The following is an 18,177-nucleotide window of genomic DNA, read 5'->3' on the forward strand; positions in this document are numbered from 1 at the left end:
AGAGGGAGCTCTTCTTAATATTTTGACACCAAAATCATGTCGATACACCTTACCGACTGCGAGTAAAGCCACCCACGCTTTAACTTGACAGACTGTATCCGTGATAAGGTCTTGTCAAGCAGGCCACTTCACAAGCAACAACACACTTATATTGCAATTGAAGCAGAAAGACCTAGCGATTTGAACCTTTATGGTTATCGAAGGAGCCTTCAACTATACCTCTGGAGAGGTGATCAGGGCGGCCATGGTCGCGCACTGTGTGTCCATTGCAGTCGTGGAATTGACCTGCCACATATTGGCCAATAGGAACCTAACCACGACCAAGGGAGGTGTTTTATCGCCCATGTATTCACCAGAAGGTATAAGTGGGGAACCACGAGTACATTGAAACTGGCTGGACAAAAACTGGAAATCAAAGGACTAGCCAAATATCTAGGAGTCATTCTGGATAAGATGCTGTCATGGAACGAGCACCTGGATAACAAGTGCAAGAAGCGACTCTTAGGCTCTGTAGGAGTGCCATAGAGAAAAGCTGGGTCTTGAAACCGGAGACACTTATGTGGGTTTACATAGCAATCCTACGACCCAAGCTAACCTATGCGGCGGTGGTCTGGTGAGACAGGCTCGAACTGTCTAGTGTGAAGTCTCGACTGAAAAGGATCAGAGGACTGATTCTGAGAGGCATCACTTGTGCGTCGAAGTCGACACCACAAATGGCTCAAGGGGCACTAATATGGTTGGTGCCCCTTCATGGCACCATCAAGGCCGAGTCTGTGACGGCGGCCTGGAGATTAAATCTGGTAACGATAACACAGTCTCGACAGTAGTACGCATACCAATCGAAATCGCGAGGAGACCGATATTGAGCATGCTCAGGGACAAAATTTCCACTTGTCGCTGCCTCTTCGACAAGAAGTAACGAGTTAGCCTATCCACGAAAGGGGAATGGGTTGACGGTGAGGCACACCTGCCCAGTGATGGAGAGATCTTGTATACAGATGATTCCAGGAATAAGAAGAACGCTGAAGTCGGTGTACATCGTAGAAGGAATGGAATGGGCTTCAAAATTGCGATGGGGCCCTACGCCACAGATATACAATCTGAGATTAAGGCCATGCTCTAGTGCGCCCTCAATGGAACAGCAACCACTTCGCTACTAGTATGAGAGAACTGAAAGGCACTGAATAAGCCAGCGACAGAAAACCGAGTCACTCTGCTCTGGATCCCTAGACACAGCGGCATCAAGGGCAATGAGATATCGGACAGGCTAGCAAAGCTAGCAGCAAAAAGCAGAGCATAATCTAACGTGCAGCTCTGCACAAGTGTGCAGTTCTGAATGGAAAGTGTGCAGCTCCGAATTTGTGTTGGGGAGGTACTTTTGAAATTATTTTCAATTAATCAAGTTTGTTGGCATTTAATAATAAAGTCAAGTGAAACGTAGGGGAGGAGCACAGTATTATATGTTTAGAGGTATTACCTTATATGAATACAACTTACGCGAAAAGATGCAAGATACGAGTATGAGAGTAGAGAAAGATGTTTTCTTTTCAAAAGTGATTTCTCGAGCGAATGATTTCCTTTTTTTTATTTTTTAGTTTTCGTGTAAAGGCTGGGCCGTGCAGTTCTGAAATTTGCTTAGATTATGCTCTGGCAAAAAGAATTTTAATCTTAAATAAAAAGTAGTTTAATTCACCAAAAAAAAGACCAATTCTTAACAAAATAGCTAAATCCTCAGCCAACAAAAAATATTGTTAACAGTTGCGATTTTAACCAATAAAGATATGAAATTTTTCAAAAGGAAAATATACATTTTTAACGAAATAGATGAATTTTCTACCAAGAAGATCACTTTTCACAATACAAAAAAAAATATCATACTAAGAATGCCCCCACTACGCCAGCCAAAAACAATTGGAACCCATACTCCCTGGGTATAACCATCGACATGAGACGTAGACCTATCTCTTTCTAGATAAAGCTGATTGCTCGAGAATATTTTCGTTGGGTGAAGTTTGGCGCAGCACAGGAGCGTGCTTTGTTTCGCGAGTGCCCCAATAATGTGACCTTTGTCGCACTTTTCAGAACTGATTTATGTATAATTTATTTAATTATAATTTATTGAAAATAAATATAAAAAATGGTGGCAGCCTGTGCAGTTTGTGGGCCTATCAAGACGTTTATATGAGGATATGTTTTCATACGTAAGTAAAGTTATTGAATATAGTAAAATAAAAAATGTTACAATAAAAACAAAACCTCAAAATAGGAAGTTTTGTACCTATGCAATACAAATGGTTATTTTTTACGTTATAGAAATATTTTTAAAATTTTTGACAGTTTTTACATTATTTTTGAAATCACAAAACGATTATTATTGTAGCATTTTCCATCCCATTTCAAGAAGAACTTAAGGTTACCAAGTTGTTAAAATAATCTATCTGAAACAGGTTATTTTATATGAATGTTCTTTAAAATTCAATTTTTCATAACTACAAATTTCTAATGTATTGTTTATCTTTTTTTTTAATAAACCGTACAGAATATTTAGGCAATACCCGGGGCCACCAATTCAATTGACAGAGGCCTGAAATAGGTAAAAGCAGGTCTACGTCTCATATATTTTTTCTATCTCTAGAGCCTATTTCAATTCTCCCCAAAGCGTTACCGACCCATTTCTATATGTCGATGGGTATAACTAAATGGGTTTGGTAAGTTGCGACCAGAAATGTGTGCCTATAGAGCATTGTCATGGAGCCATAAAAATCTAAAGGGCCGAACCTCCGGGGGTATACGAGTAAGGGAAAAATACATTGCCAGTATAGGGATAACAGATTTCGGAGACGTTTTTAAAATGAAAGAAGAAAAATGATGAAATATCATATCGTAGTAGGGTGTAAGAAAAACATTGCTGTGCACCCAGGCACAAGACTTTTTCGGATTCCAATAGGCATAACTGAGAAAGATCAAAAGTTAATCGAAAAATCTAGTTCTGGGCCTAGTGATCTGTCAACAAGTAAACTTATTATATTGTCAAAGAGAAAAAGGGAAATGTGGATAAGTGTTTTTTGTCGTGGGCCTTTAAGTGCAAGTCAATTAGAAAATGCCCGGATTTGCGAGGAACATTTTATGAGTGGTAAGTAAGAAATGTATGCATTTTGAGTGTGAGATTATGTTCGCGAGGTTATGTTTATCACAACTGTAGCGGAAGAATTATTTGTGATTTATATTTATTGCAATCGTTTGTAATTTGTTTGTACAATATGGACACTCCAGCTGACATAGCGGATAAAGATCATCCTGATTGGGTGCCTTGTCAAAAATTAGTTTATGAAAAAGGAGCCGCTCTGAAAAGTAAAAGTTTGCTGCCACGCTACCACCTATCTGTGAAGATGGTTATTTGTCATAGGAGAATATAAATGTTGTTAAAAAATCCTTTTAATTAATTCAAGATTCATAATTGCATTCAAAAATTCACTTCCTTGGTAAAAAATACAAGTATTTTATCTGCAAAATCTGTTTTTCTTGTGGAAATTTAATATATAACTGTACACATAACTTTTTCACTTTGGGTTCAAAGTACATCCCTTTTTGGTTAAAAATTCGTGTATTTTGTTGTAAAAGAAAAATCTTTAATTTTCTTCCAGTTCTTTGAGACTTAAATTTTCGTTATTTGTCATAGGAGAATATAAATTTTGCTTAAAAATCCTTTTAAATAATTCAACATTCATAATTGTATTTAAAAACGCATTTTCTTGCTAAAAAATACAAGTATTTTATTTGAAAAATCTTTTTTTCTTGTGAAAATTTAATATCTAACTGTACACATAACTTTTTCACTTTGGGTTCAAAGAATGCAATGTTAAAACTTTACAATAATTTCACTTGAGTTTTTGAATCCTGCGAGCAGATCGCTCTTGTAATAGGCTGATCCTAACCTCAAAATCTCAATAAACTGTCATCGCCTTTACATCAGCAATGGAATTTGACAACTTAAATTGAAATGAATACAATACTTCACACGAATATTCCTTAATGTTAATACTCATAGAAAATAATAAGTTATAACTAGAATATTAAATTCAAACTAAAAATACTGTATTGTTACACTATAACCTCACTCAGAAGCAGAAAAGTATCGTTGAACTGCTTGCACTTCACTTCAACCACAAAAGCAGCTTCATAAAACTTATAAGCTGCCAAACTTTTATATGCTTTCACTTGTTTGGCAGTGTGAAAACTGTAAAACTGAATAAAATATGACACTATATACACTGTTGTCACCGAGGACACTGAGCTTACATTTTCACTAAAATCCATATCTTTAAGAGCATGCGGATCAAAGTTTACGATTTTTTTTCCAATTTTTGGATATATCGGGTCTTGACGTCTCCAGATAATCTTCCCAAATATTCACTCTGCATTTCGAAAAAACAAAAACAATTTTTAAAAACGTCGGCAATAGATGCAAACTATAGGGGCATAGGGAGGAGGCTATTCCCCCGAAGGCCGCTCGGAGCGTGTGAGGTCACAAGTGAGAATGCTCTATTGTTACCGCGCATGCGCAGGTACTCGATGCCCAACCGGAGTACAGGTTCCGAGTGTTTTTCGTCGGCGTAGTGGGGGGTTTCTTAGTATGACTCCAGAACGAACTTAACCCTCTACCGCCCTTAAAATTTTTTTTATTTGTTTACTTTGAGTTTTTTAAGAATGTTATGCCTAAGGTGCAGTGTATATAAAAAAAAATGTCAGCTCATTAGCCTTCTGACTAACATATAAATCGATGCTATAAAAAATGCCATTCATCTTAAAGTAATATTTAAAAAATGCCAAGGCTACCGAACGTTACATATATGTCACTGTGGGCGGTAGAGGTTTAACCTGTTCCGACTTGCAAACTTCGTTTACGCATGCGCATTTCTATTTTAGCATTCAACACTGTTATACTATAATCACTATATTTTATAAAAAATGCATCGTCTTTTATGCCGATATAACATAAAAAGGGGACTTAATTTTTGTATAACTAATACTAAAGAAGTAATATTTTTGAACAAGGTTTAATATTTCTGAATATAGTGAATTTGTATAGCATACCTCTAACTTCTGTCCTATTTGAAATAATTTGTATGACATTATCGTAATCCTCAGTTAAAAATCGTTCCTTATCAATCTTCTGTGGAGCGCTAAAACATATTGAATATTTATCCGCTAATGAAACTAAAGTCTCATAGCCGCGATTACCGTATTCGGAATCTGAATAAACGACAGAAACATATGTCCACTCAAATTGCCTGTAAAAAATATTTTAAATTTATTTTAATGAAATCAGGTTTATAAATTATTAATATCTCAAATCTTTCTAGTTGCTATTTTTAAATATTTACTTCAACATTTCCAACATGACGTGAGCTTGATTGACATCGGTTGGAACCGTTCGGAAAAAATGAGGAAATTTTTCCTTATTGCTCAAAGATGGCGATGTAGCCATGTAAGAAATTTGAGGAACAGAAAAAAGTCTCAGCACTGATGCAACCTGAAAACAAGAATAATTGAATTATTATGCGAATTATTTTATTGAAGTGTCAAAATATATTTTTTTAAAGTGAAAAAGGAAGAATTTTCACCTGAAAGAGACGAATTCTCAGAAAAAATTAATTAAAAAAAAAAGTTTTATTAACATCTAAATATTTAAATATTCAAGCAAATGGATGAATTTATAACCAATAGTTGAACTTTTAAGTAGTTCAACTTAGGTGAGACCAAAAAACGAATTTTCAACAAAAGGCATGCATTTCTAATCAAATACAATGAAACTCTTCTATTGCGCCAATTTTGGGTCTGCCGTTAGGTGGGAACTAACTCATTATAGTCCGCTCCGCTTTTATTTTTTCACGCCTGAATGCTCGCCTGATTGAAAACCGCAGACCCTGCATCACCCGCGTAGCTCCTGCTACTTTTATCTACGGCGAGGAGTCAATTCTCGGAAGGGCTATGGAAGGGAGGGCTATTGAAGGGTTTCACTGTAGTTTAATTTTCACCGAAAAATTCTGCCCGCTGCTGATTTTGATTTTTTCTTTCTTTATGGTCTGGAAAATCTGTCTTGTTTGATCATTCAAATCTTGTTGAGAATTTTTTTTTATTTAAAAATTAATCTCTTTTTGTAAAAAATTAAAATATTTGTTTGACAGTTAATTTTATTATTGAAACTTCAAATATTTTGCAGAAAAATCATCATATTGGCATGAAATTGCAAAAGTTTGGTAGATAATTCATATATTTGGTTGAAAATTAAAAAAAAGTTTTAAACAAAAGTTTGTTGCTTAAAATTCATATTTTCGCAATGAAACTTCCACTGTTTAAAAAAAGTCGTCTTTTCAATTTAATTCAACTGTTTTTTAATTAAAAATAAAAAAATTTCTTGGTTAAAATATCAACTATAACCTTTTTATTAAGAATTCACATTTTTTATTGCAAAATTTAACTACACAGTCGAATGGTTCAAAATTTTTACTGCTCTGTTAATTAATAAGAAACAGTACAATTCCACCAAACCCCTTAACTTTAAAACTTCTTACGCTATTTTCTAAATGAGCCCTAAATAAATTAACTAAAAAAATGTAATCGCAAAAAATTACGTACGATACTTTCAAAATTTTAGAAAAATGTTCTTAGATATTTATGCAGAGAATTTCTCTTGACCATTTATCTTGATAATGGAGTACAGAGGGAAATTAAAATGGCAATGAATTGTTTTATATTTGAAATTCTACGAACGACTATCCAAACACAGTTTTCTATCAATTTACATCAGTTCGGGTTCTGGTAATTCAATTGCGATCGATTAATGGCCTGAGGTAGGGGAAACCTCCCTAAAGTGGATAATGCAACATACAGTGGATAATCATTAATTAAAAATACTAAGTTATGTAAAATAATTAATTTCGTTTAATTAATAGTTACGACACTATACGTGTTCATAAATTACAATTAGAATTAATTATATTTATTTTATTTGTCCCCTAAATTAATGATTATCCACTTTAGGGTGGTTTCCCTTACTTAAGCTTTAAATTCGTGTTTTCCTAGTTAATTCACGTCAATTCATCTATTCTCGCTAGGGCGGAGTGAAATAATTTTTTTTGTTATTTCTTTCTTCCACGATTTTTTTGTATCCTTTAGCCCCAAGCAGAGGGGTTGCCATTTTTTTTTAATTTGAATGTCGCATTTTTGATAGCAACTGCTGTTTAATTGTAGAGCAAATAGGGCGCTTTAAAAAAAAATAGGGCAATTTTCAAATTAATTAATTTAAATAAAGTTTTATGATAGCTAATAAAAATGTATATCTCTTTACAATGAATATAAACATTTTTCTATAGGAATATTTTATTTTTATCACCGCTACCAATTTTAGACAAAAAACAGTAATCTAATGATTTTTTTTAAATAGCTATTTTTGACGGAAAACCCTAACATAATCAGAAATAGTTTACTATTATAAATTTTCTTTTGAATCTAATAATTTGGATTTCACATAAAATATGCATGGTGAAAAATGATAGCTTAACATAAAACTGTTTCCAAAATTGTAAATCTTTCTTGAAATCTAATGATTTTTTGTCAACAATTGTAATTTTAGACAAAAATCACAAAATAATATAATAAAAAATTATTTAAAATTCTAAATCTTCTTTTAAATCTAATGTTTTTTTTTTGCTTAAAATGACATAATGAAAACATAACCTAAAATTGTACATTTTTTATATCTAATGATTTTTTTAGCAATTGAAATTTTAAACGGAAAACACTAACACAACAAGAAATTGTTCAAGATTCTCGATTTTCCTTTAAATCTAATTTTTTGGTTTAAAATAACCAATTCGCGGTAAAAAAAACTATATCACAACCTAAAACTGTTAAAAAAATTAGAAATCTTCTTGAAAATCTCATAGCTTTTTTTATTAACAATAGCACTTTTGAAGAAAAAAAACACTAGCACAACAAAAAAATATTCCAGATACTAAATTTTCTGTTAAATCTAATGTTTTTCGTGAAAAATAACTAACTTAATGGGAAAATTGTAATATAACCTAAATTTACTTAAAAATTGTAAATTTTCTAAAAAATCTAATTATTTGTTATTAACAATGGTGCTTCTAAAAAACAAACACAACAAAAAATTGTTGCAGATTCTAAATTTTCGTTTAAGTCTGTTATTTTTTTTATATTTAGAACCTTAAAATAATCGTTTTACGGTCATATATATTAATCAAACTTAAATCGTCTTTGAAATATAATGATTTTTTACAAAAAATACCAATTCCCGACGAAAAATACTAACATAATCCAATATTGTTAAACAAACTTCTAAATCTTGGTCAAAATTATAATGAATTTGTTTCCAAAATACTAATTTTCGATGTAAAAAAACTACGTAAACTAAAATTGTTAAAAATTATGAATCTTTAAAACCAATTATTTTTGTTGTCAATTTCTGGAAAAACTTAAACAAACCCAACAAATGAAACTCCGTCTTAGTCTTTAAAATATAATTTTTTATTAAAAATATGCATCTCCTGTGTAAAATGTTAACATAACCTAAAATTGTTCAAAGTTGGGATTTTCGATGACTTTCTTTAAAAATTCTTTGAGTCTTCTTCGAAATTTGATGATTTTATATTAAAATTATTATTAAAAATTACAAATTCCCAGAAAAAAGCATAACATACAAAAAATATATATTTTAATTAATTTATTAGCTGTATGCGTACTTTGGAAGGTTCCTTACAATTACGTTTGCCACGTTTTTATTCAATATTATTTATCAAATATCAAGGGATTTATCAAATTTCAAAGATTACGATGAGCTTTTTTAAATTAAAATTGAATGAAAATTAAGACTTTTGCCTAAAGCTGATTAAAAAATACAAATATGCAAATGACTAGATTTAATTAAACAATCAAATAAAAAATAAATAGGGGATTGACTTTGATCCCTGAAATAATAGTGTAAAATTCCAAATTAAAAAATTATGTTCGAAAATAAAATTATACTTTTTTTTAATATGAACAAAAAGTTTTTTTTTTTGGTTAATAAATTGTTATTCAAATAATTTGATTAAAACATACTTGCAACGTAACAGAACTTGACTGTCCTGCTAGAACTGCCACAACTTTATCAAATCCCCCTCGATAAAATTTTGGAACACTTCCGTCCGAACATTCGAACTCTCTTTTATGAAATTCGTTAACATGAGCAATGAAACCTAGAAACATAAAGTTATTTCAAAAATGTTTAAAAATTTAGATTGTCAAAAATAAAAGCATAATTTTAATAATTGAGGGTCCGGGTGCAATAAGGGAACGATCCCTTGAAAAAACAAAAAAATTATATAACAAAAATCAATAAATAAAATATTTTTTTCCTAATTTTGTAAGCATCATTAGAGCATACTACGAGTGTACACCAATTTTCAAATAGTTTCAATAATATTTGGCTGAGTTAAAACGATTTTTGTTTTAAAAAATTATTAAATTGGTGGAATTTAGTTTTCCTATTTAAATTTGATTATTAAAGTATTCATCTGTAAAAAACTTCAAATAGAACAAAGTTCCGCCTTGTCATTCTCAAACAAGGCGGGACTTTTTTTTCATTTCAAGTTTTTTTTCTATAAATATTATTACTAATAAAATTTTAAAAGTGAAAAAAATATTCCCCTAATTTAATTATTTTTCAAACAAAAATTTTCATAACTCTGCCAATTATAAATGAAATTATTTGAAAATTGGTGTGAATACGCAATATACTTTAGCGATGTCTACAAAATGGGGAAAAAAATATTTGACTATTATTTACTTATTTATTATATAATTATTAATTTTCGCGTTTTCTAGCCCTCAATTGATAATCATTCTCTAATTAAAAGGTATAAATAATTCAAAAAATAACCTTTAACAAAATTTAAGGTTTGTTCTAAAGCGTAGTTGGGATTATCACAGGAATCGAAGATAAGTGCACCCAATTTAATCCCTGGTATGATGGAGGGATCTCGATTAATTTGTTGGATCGTGTAAAGCATCGCCTCAAGGGGCTGAATTCCATCTTCCGCCTGTAAATATTAGGAACAATTTAGACGATATTTGAAACATTAATTAAGATTCCGAAAGATATTAATCATTCAGAAATACTTGAAATTGTTACAATCATTTCAAGATAACCTGTTAATTCTCAAAAATGACATTTTTTAATGCAATATATTCTAACCAAGTCTAGGCTATGAAAAATTACAATAAGGATGTCTGGTTTTCTAAAATTCTTGAAAGTCGAGTTTCTAAAAAAACTTTGCTTCAAAATTTTTTATTTCAGTTGAGAATTCTATGAGCCGTCACTTTGAAATTCTCGAATTAAAAATTCTTGAATAATAAGATCCCAGAAATGATAAAATTGCCGTAACATAAGTACCCGAATTGTGAAATTCCTGATTTATAAAATGTCCGAAAAAAATTGCTGAATTATATAATATCCGAACTATAAAATTCAAAAATTTTAAAATCCCTGAAATTAAAATAATATTTTTTTGCTAAATATTATTTATTTATTCAAGAATAAAATATTTTGATAAAAGAAAGCATTTTGTAATGTTTAAAGTTTTTGAAAATTATTGTTTGAATTTGTAATAACAATAATTGTATAAAAATTGTATTCAAAACAAATTTAAAAACACGTATATAAATATAAAACCTCATAACATTTTTCAAATAAACAAGACGACTCAAAAATCCTGAAGAATTGAACCCCAGACACAGTAAAGTTTCCTAACTGAAAAATTCTTGAATAATCAAATGCCCGAATTGAAAAATTACAGAATTATAAAATATCAGAATTAGAAAATTCCCGAATATACAAAATTAAAAATTCTGATTGAAATAATTCAATTAACTTTATAAGAAAAAATTCATTGTTTAAATTCGGGAACTTTCTAGTTTAAATATTCTATAATTCGTCAATTACTTGTTTGGAATTTAAGACAACTGAAAAATCACGAAAAATAACATTCCCGACACTTTGAAATTCCGAAGTGGAAAATTCCCTAATAATGAAATTCCCGAATAATAAAGTTTCCGAATTGTAAAATTCCTGAATAATAAAATTTCCAAAAGTTTAATATACTACCGAATTTGAACATTCACGACAGACAATTGACGATTTATAAAATATCGGAAATAGAAAATTCCCGGAATTAAAATTTTTTTTTAAATTTTAATTATTTATTCAAAATAAAATAATCAAATATTTTTATCAAAGACAATTTTTTTAGGTTTAAAGTTTTAAAAAATTATTCTCTGAATTTAAAATAAGTATAGTTTAAAAAAATTGTTATGCCGAAATATTTTTCTTTTCAATTATTGGTATTTTAAATTCAAACATTAATTTTAAAAGCGCTAATATTAAAAAATTCCTAATAAAAAATTTAATTATTATATTTTTAATAAATGATATTTATAAAAAAACTCAATTGTTTAAATTCGAGGATTTTCTAGTTCGGTTATTTAATAATTCGGCAATTTTCTGAGGAGAATTTTATTACTTGTGAATTTTTCAATTCATGAATTTTATAATGCCGGAAATTTTATTTTTCGGCGTTTTCCAGTCGTCCCGTACCTTTATTATTCGGGATTTTTCAATTTCAGTAATTTTATAAAATGCCGGGAACTTTTTTATTTGGGAATTTTATTATTCGAAAACTTTATTATTCTGGAATTTTCCAATTCGGGAAGTTTACAATATCAGGAAATTTATTTTTCGGTATTTTTCAATCGTCCCGTCATTATTCGGAAGTCTTTCAATTCGGAAATTTTTTTATTCGGAAATTTCATTATTCGGGAATCTTCTTATTCAGAAATTCAATTAATTATTCAAAATTTTTCCAATTTGAGCACTTTATTTTTCGGGATTTTTCAATAATCCTGGTTCAATTTAGCACTAATAGATTCTGTCATTTTTTAGAATACTATGCACATTTTTATACAATATTTAATTTATAAATATATTTTTTTCGACTAATTTTATTTTAAATTTAAACAATAATTTTGTTCAACTTTAAACGTAAAAAAATTTTCTTTGAACAAAATATTTGAATATTTTGATTTTAATAACTAAATAATATTTAACAAGAAACAATTTAAAAAATTTGTTTCATTCGGGAATTTTCTCGTTCGGATACTTTATACTTCAGCACTTATCTGTTTTGAATTTTCATCTTGGGTAATATCATAAACTGTCGGGATTTTGATTATTCGGGAATTTCCCAATTCGGGATTTTTATATTTCGGCAACTTTATAATATCAGGAATTTTGTTGTTTGGCAATTATCCAATTCCGAAATTTTACAGTGAATGTCTACTGCTTCACATTTAAAAAAATATATATTTCTGGAAAATCTAATTTTCCGATTTTTCTCGGAAACAACAAAAGGTGTGAATCAAATTTTCAAATATGAACAGAAACTGTAAAAAAATATGGAAAAATATAATAAAGGTAGGCCTTTTTTGAAAATCTTCTTTATTTTTTTCGTCGAACTTCGAAAACGTAAAAAGAATACAGAAAAGGCATCCTATCAGTTTTACGCAGACTAAATTATCTTTGAGAACAGGACAACTTTTGTTATATAATTTGTTGTCTCTAAATGTTTCGACTTTTATTTAAAATAGTTTTTCTACCTATCGATTTTTCCAAGAAAAACTCGATTTTTCAAAAATATTTTTTTATAGTGTGAAGCAGTGGCTTACAAACAATGACAAATTAAATTTATATTATAGTTTTTGAGAAAATCCAATTCAATTTTTTTAGAATTCGCAGGTAATCTTCAAATAATTTAAAAATTAAAACAAAAAATTAGGGGCAAATGTGAAACATTTATTTTCACTCTAGAATGATATATCCAAGTGAAAAATCATTTTAATGCCAAGGTCTAAGTTTTTTTTTTAATTTCCCATGATTTGAAATGGAAGTAACATTATGTTTAATTTTAAAAGGAAAATGTCATATTAATTTTCCGTCAAAAATTTTTTTTACTAATGGATAAGAAATTAATTACTAAAGGGGCAAAAGGTAAAGAGCCTGTCGAGAGCTCTTTTCTCATTTAATGGGTTGTTCGCCAACTGGCTTTGAGCCAATTTTCATATGCCAAGTATCGCTGAAAAATATTGTTACAAAATTTAAAATTCAAGTCTTGCAAGATTCAAGATAGCTTGCTTAAAAAACAATTGGGAAAGTTTCCTAAAGGGTGTTTTCAAAAATGTTTAATAATACATGGAAACCTGGAAGGCCCTCAAAAATCATAGTTTTTTGACGATGGAATTTCAGTTTTAAATCTTGTAGTCTAAAACCAAAATGTCTTAATCTATATCTGTAAAAAACGTCTAGCTGTTAACAAAAATTCTAGCTTCACTGAGATTCGAACCCAGGTCTACCAATTCCCGGGCTGGTGCTCTTACCCACTAAGCTACGAATGTGGACGAGATTTCATTACTTATTTCATAGCATCTTCTTCTTTCACTCCCTTAAACCATTTTGCTTTTAGACTAGCAGTAGATTCATTTAATTTTAATTATTGTTTAATATGCGATTTAATTGTCTGTCATTATTAATTACGAGAGCTTACTTGAATTTTTCCACAATTGTCTCCGTTTATACCCTTCCGGTGAACCGGGAACAAAGCACCTAAAACAATGTCTCCGGACACATTCACATACATTTTGGCATCCACTAGAGTACATAATGTGACAAACAACAATCCCGACGGATACATTATTTTCTGAAACAGAAAAATAAGAAATTTTCTAAAAATTATCATTTTAAGGACTGCGTGTAGATTTTTGATAGAAAATTTAGTTATTTTTTGTATTTAAAAACAAAATTGATATTTTTTTAATTTTCAGAATTACCATTTTTTGAAGATATTAAGACCTATCAGACATGGTCTTATGTCTATACTAAAACTATAAATAATTTCCAGTGTATGAGCGTAATTAAAAAAAATGATTACATCATTAACTAATTAATGAACAAAAGTTATTTTTCGATATTGTCAATGTTTAGCTCATTCATATCCATAGTTTTGGTATAAAATGTTAATTAAATTACTGTTTCATTGCGATTAATTGGAAAAAGATGATTTTTGGCGATTGTTTAAACAAATTTCATAAACAAATTCAGAGTTTGGCTATTTGTCAACAAATAGGCTCAGTTTTTGTTTACGCAATCGATTATTAAAGACTTTCTGGTGATTCTTTGCTATAATTCTTTCCAAATTAACAACAATTACTAATTATTCAAACAATTTTTATTCTAACTATTCGTTGAAAAGAGCCGAAGTCTCAATATGTTTGAAAAATTGTTTAAATGATTAATAATTCTTGTAAATTTAAATAATCAAAGTTTAAATAATCAATAATTCTTGTATACTTAAAAATTGTCGTAGCAAAAAGTTACAGACAAGACATTAATAGTTGATTCCTTACAAAAAATTGAAAGTATTCCGTGAAAAACAGCCAAACTTTGAATTGGTTCATGAAAATTGTTTAAATAGTTAATAATTCTTATAAACTTGCTGAATATCGTAGCGAAAATTTATTAAACAAACATTCTTAGAAGATTCTACAGGAAAAATTCAGTCTTTACATTGAAAAATATCCAAACTATAATTTTTCTTATAAAATTGTTTAAACAAATGCCAAATAGCATGTGTATTTAATCAATCGTAATGATACATTAATTTTTCTCACATTGTATACCAAAACTCTGGATTTGAATGCGCTAAACATTGCCAATCATGAGAAAAAATTTTGTTTGTTAATTTGTTTATAACATAATATACATTTTTTTGAAATTATTCTCAATAATTAAAAATTATTTCTAGATACTTTCAATGCAGTTAAAGGGAACGAATTCTGATACAAAACAAATATTTTGAATAACCATTTATTTTTTAATTAATTTTTTTATTTGTTTTGAAGGATATTTAAGTAAAAATTTACTGAGATTCTTCAGAAAATTCAAAAATATCTTTAAACATTTCAGTAACGCAAAATCAAAATTACAGCAAAAAAGTTCAGTTTCAACCAAAAACCTATTCATTCTTAACAAAAAGTGTAATTGTATACCAAATAGTTGACTTTCCAAAGAGATATGTTTTTTTTTCAAAGAGATTACATATATACTATACTGAAGAATCTTAAAAAAAATTAATTTTTAACAAAGTAGTACAACTTTTAACCAATTAATTAAATGTTCAACCAAAAATGATCAATTTTCAACGAAAAAATTAATATCATGTATTTCAATACTAACTAAAATTATTCCTAAAATTTAGAACAATTTTTTAAATAAAAAAAATTGCCTGAAAATTTTGAAGATTTTTTTCCGAAATTTTTCTAAATCTTTTTAAAATTTTCAAAATTAGTTTCCGAAAATAATCCGGAATGAAATTACTTTTTGTTTCAAATACTTTTCAAACTTCTAAAATTTTTATTAATATTTTAATATTTTCGAAACTTCTAAGCCTTTTAAATATCTTTTTAAATTATTCAAATTTTTTCTCAAATTGTTTTAAAATTCGGCAAAATAAAAACAAATTGTTTTAAAATGTGTAAGATTCTTTTTGGACAAGATTGGGGTTTTTTTGAACTGCTTAACAATAGTTTTATGTACAAGTAATATCGAATAACACCTTGAAAAGTAAAACTCCACACACTGAAAAATTCTCGAAATAAAAAATTACCAAAATTCGAAATTTGCCAACAATTTGAAATTACTGAATTGTAAAATTTCCTAATAATGATATTCCTGAAAAAATGGAAATTTATGCACATTATTAAACAATCTTTAACGGTTTAGATACAAGAATTTTCAATTTCGGTATTATCATAAACTGTAAAGAATTTCATTTTTCCAAATCGATAAAAAGCTTCAAAATTTTATTTGCAAATATTCAAAAAGTTACATTTTGTTTTTGATTTCTTGAAATCTTTTCAAATTTTAAATTATATTTGAAATAGTTCAAAACTTGTAAATATTTTTAAAATTATTCGAGTTTTTCCTGATTTTGTTTTAAATCTTGCAAGATTAAAAAAGACTCCTTAAAATCATTGACATTTTTTTCGACAATGTTTAGAATCATTTTAAAATTTTGGAAATCGTTTACAAAGTTTTTAAAACTTTTAAAATATTCTCTTCAATTTAATTCTTCAAAATAAAAATAGTTTAAAATATTTCTAGAAATCATATGTATATTTGCTTATTCTCTTGAAACCTTTCGAAATCTTTTGAAATTTTGAGTTAGTATTGTAATTGTTTGACAACTGCAAAACATCTTAGAAAAATGTATTCGATTTTTTTACAAAATTGATCAAAACGCTTTTGTAATTTAAAAAAATCTTCCTGATTTTTTTACGAAATTTTTCTAAATCTTAACAAAATTACAAAGGAAAACCTTTTTAATTAAAAAAATTAATTTTTCAAAATAAAAAATTAGCTTAAATTTGTACAGGAATCTTGCAAAAAATGTATTCTCTATCAAAATAATAAAAAGCTTTCGCATTTTTCGTCAAAATCTAGATTTTGTTAGAATTTTGTTTAAATTTCTATTAAGTTTTAACTTACTTTTTAATCATTTTGAAACTTCTAAATAACTATGAAACTTACTCGAGCTTTTTCAATTTTGTAATATTGCCAAATCAAAAATTTTTGCTTCAAAATAATCTACATTCGTTTTCGATATTTTAGGAAATCATTTTAAAAAATCAGAATCTTATTACATGTTCTCTTCAAATTATTTTTTTTAAATCTTTGTAAATTTTCTCAGGAATATTAAGAAAATTTGTTTATTCTCTTCAAACCTGACAAAACTCTTAAATAACTTCGAGAAATTTTGTTTGAAACCTTCGAAAATATAAATTTTATCATACATTTTTTTTTATCTTTTAGATTTAATTTTTTTTTTAAATTGTTTTAAATTTAAAACTAATAAAAATATTTTATGCATATTCGAATTTTTTCTTAAATTTTGTAATCCTACAAAATAAAAAATTTTCTAAAATCATTGAAATTCTTTTTCGAAAATTATTAAAATCTTTTGAAAAGTTTTTAAACATTTGTAAATATTTCTTCAAATTTTATTTTTCACAATAAAGAATCATCTAAAATTTTTCTAAATATAATTAAAACATTTTTTGTTCAAAATCTTTGAAAATTTACTTTTTAAAAAATTTTTTTTCAATCTTTTCAAATATTAAATTATTTTTAGAATAAAAAAATGTAATATCTTTTTAAAAAATTCAGAAGTTTTTGTCTTCAAACGAACATACAGGATATTTTTTATATAATATCTAGTTACAAAAAAACAAGCAATATCGAATAAATTAATGTGTCACATAATTACTAGGAGATTTAATAGAAAATAAATGTAAAATTTGTAACCCAAATAAAAAATAACATAAAAACTAATAACAATTTAATTCTATAGTATTTATAAATTTAAATTTATGAGCGAATTACACGAAGAAGTACGCGCGAAATTTGAAAATCCCCGTGGATTTTCAGAAGCAAATCCTGTCCCGAAAATAAACAGAGAATTTTTTAATAAAGAATATAGCCCAGTTTCTTATGCAAATTTCTAACCCACATTTTCATGATATTTTTTCCATGTTTTTTCTATCGAAATTTCCATTTCAAACAGAAATCTATAAAATAGTATTCATAGAATCCTTGAAGGAAAACAAGAAAAAAAAGCTTTCAACAAAATGAAGAAACAATCTTTTATTCACCCTAAAGAATTTAGACCGATTAGGAAGTAAGTTTTGAAGAGGTCAGGCGTAAACAAAGGGTCCATAATGTTTGGCTCAATATAGCATTCTAAGTATGTAAATGTTGTGTACAATCAACCTAACCCTCGGAATTACACTTCCAAACTTTCTAGGCAAGTAAACGACCGTCGTGCAATGTAAATAGAAAAAGAAACTTCCCAAAGAAAAATTAAGCTTTATTTCAGAGTTTCTGGAGGGAAAAAAATATATATCAAAATATGAAATTATGATAAGAAGGGACGACTGAAAAATTCCAGAAAATAAAATTCCCGAAATTATAAAATTATCGAAATATAAAAAAGTCCGAATAATAAA

The 18,177-nt window shown here is 28.2% G+C and overlaps 1 protein-coding gene across 1 annotated transcript in view; it reads right to left on the reverse strand.

Moving 5' to 3' along the window:
- Positions 1-17,042, reverse strand: part of LOC117177060 (metabotropic glutamate receptor 8-like) — a 54,369-nt gene extending 37,327 nt beyond the window's left edge. The window contains exons 1-6 of the mRNA XM_033367534.1: positions 16,987-17,042; positions 13,662-13,770; positions 9,947-10,106; positions 9,127-9,263; positions 5,385-5,533; positions 5,095-5,291 (exon numbers count right to left, since the gene is read on the reverse strand). Of these exons, the coding sequence (XP_033223425.1) occupies positions 5,095-5,291; positions 5,385-5,533; positions 9,127-9,263; positions 9,947-10,106; positions 13,662-13,770; positions 16,987-17,042 (808 nt within the window). The remainder of the gene's footprint in view (positions 1-5,094; positions 5,292-5,384; positions 5,534-9,126; positions 9,264-9,946; positions 10,107-13,661; positions 13,771-16,986) is intronic.
- Between the last annotated feature and the right edge of the window lie 1,135 nt (positions 17,043-18,177).

Source organism: Belonocnema kinseyi, chromosome 7 (assembly GCF_010883055.1).
Source record: "Belonocnema kinseyi isolate 2016_QV_RU_SX_M_011 chromosome 7, B_treatae_v1, whole genome shotgun sequence".
Classification (NCBI taxonomy): domain Eukaryota; kingdom Metazoa; phylum Arthropoda; class Insecta; order Hymenoptera; family Cynipidae; genus Belonocnema; species Belonocnema kinseyi.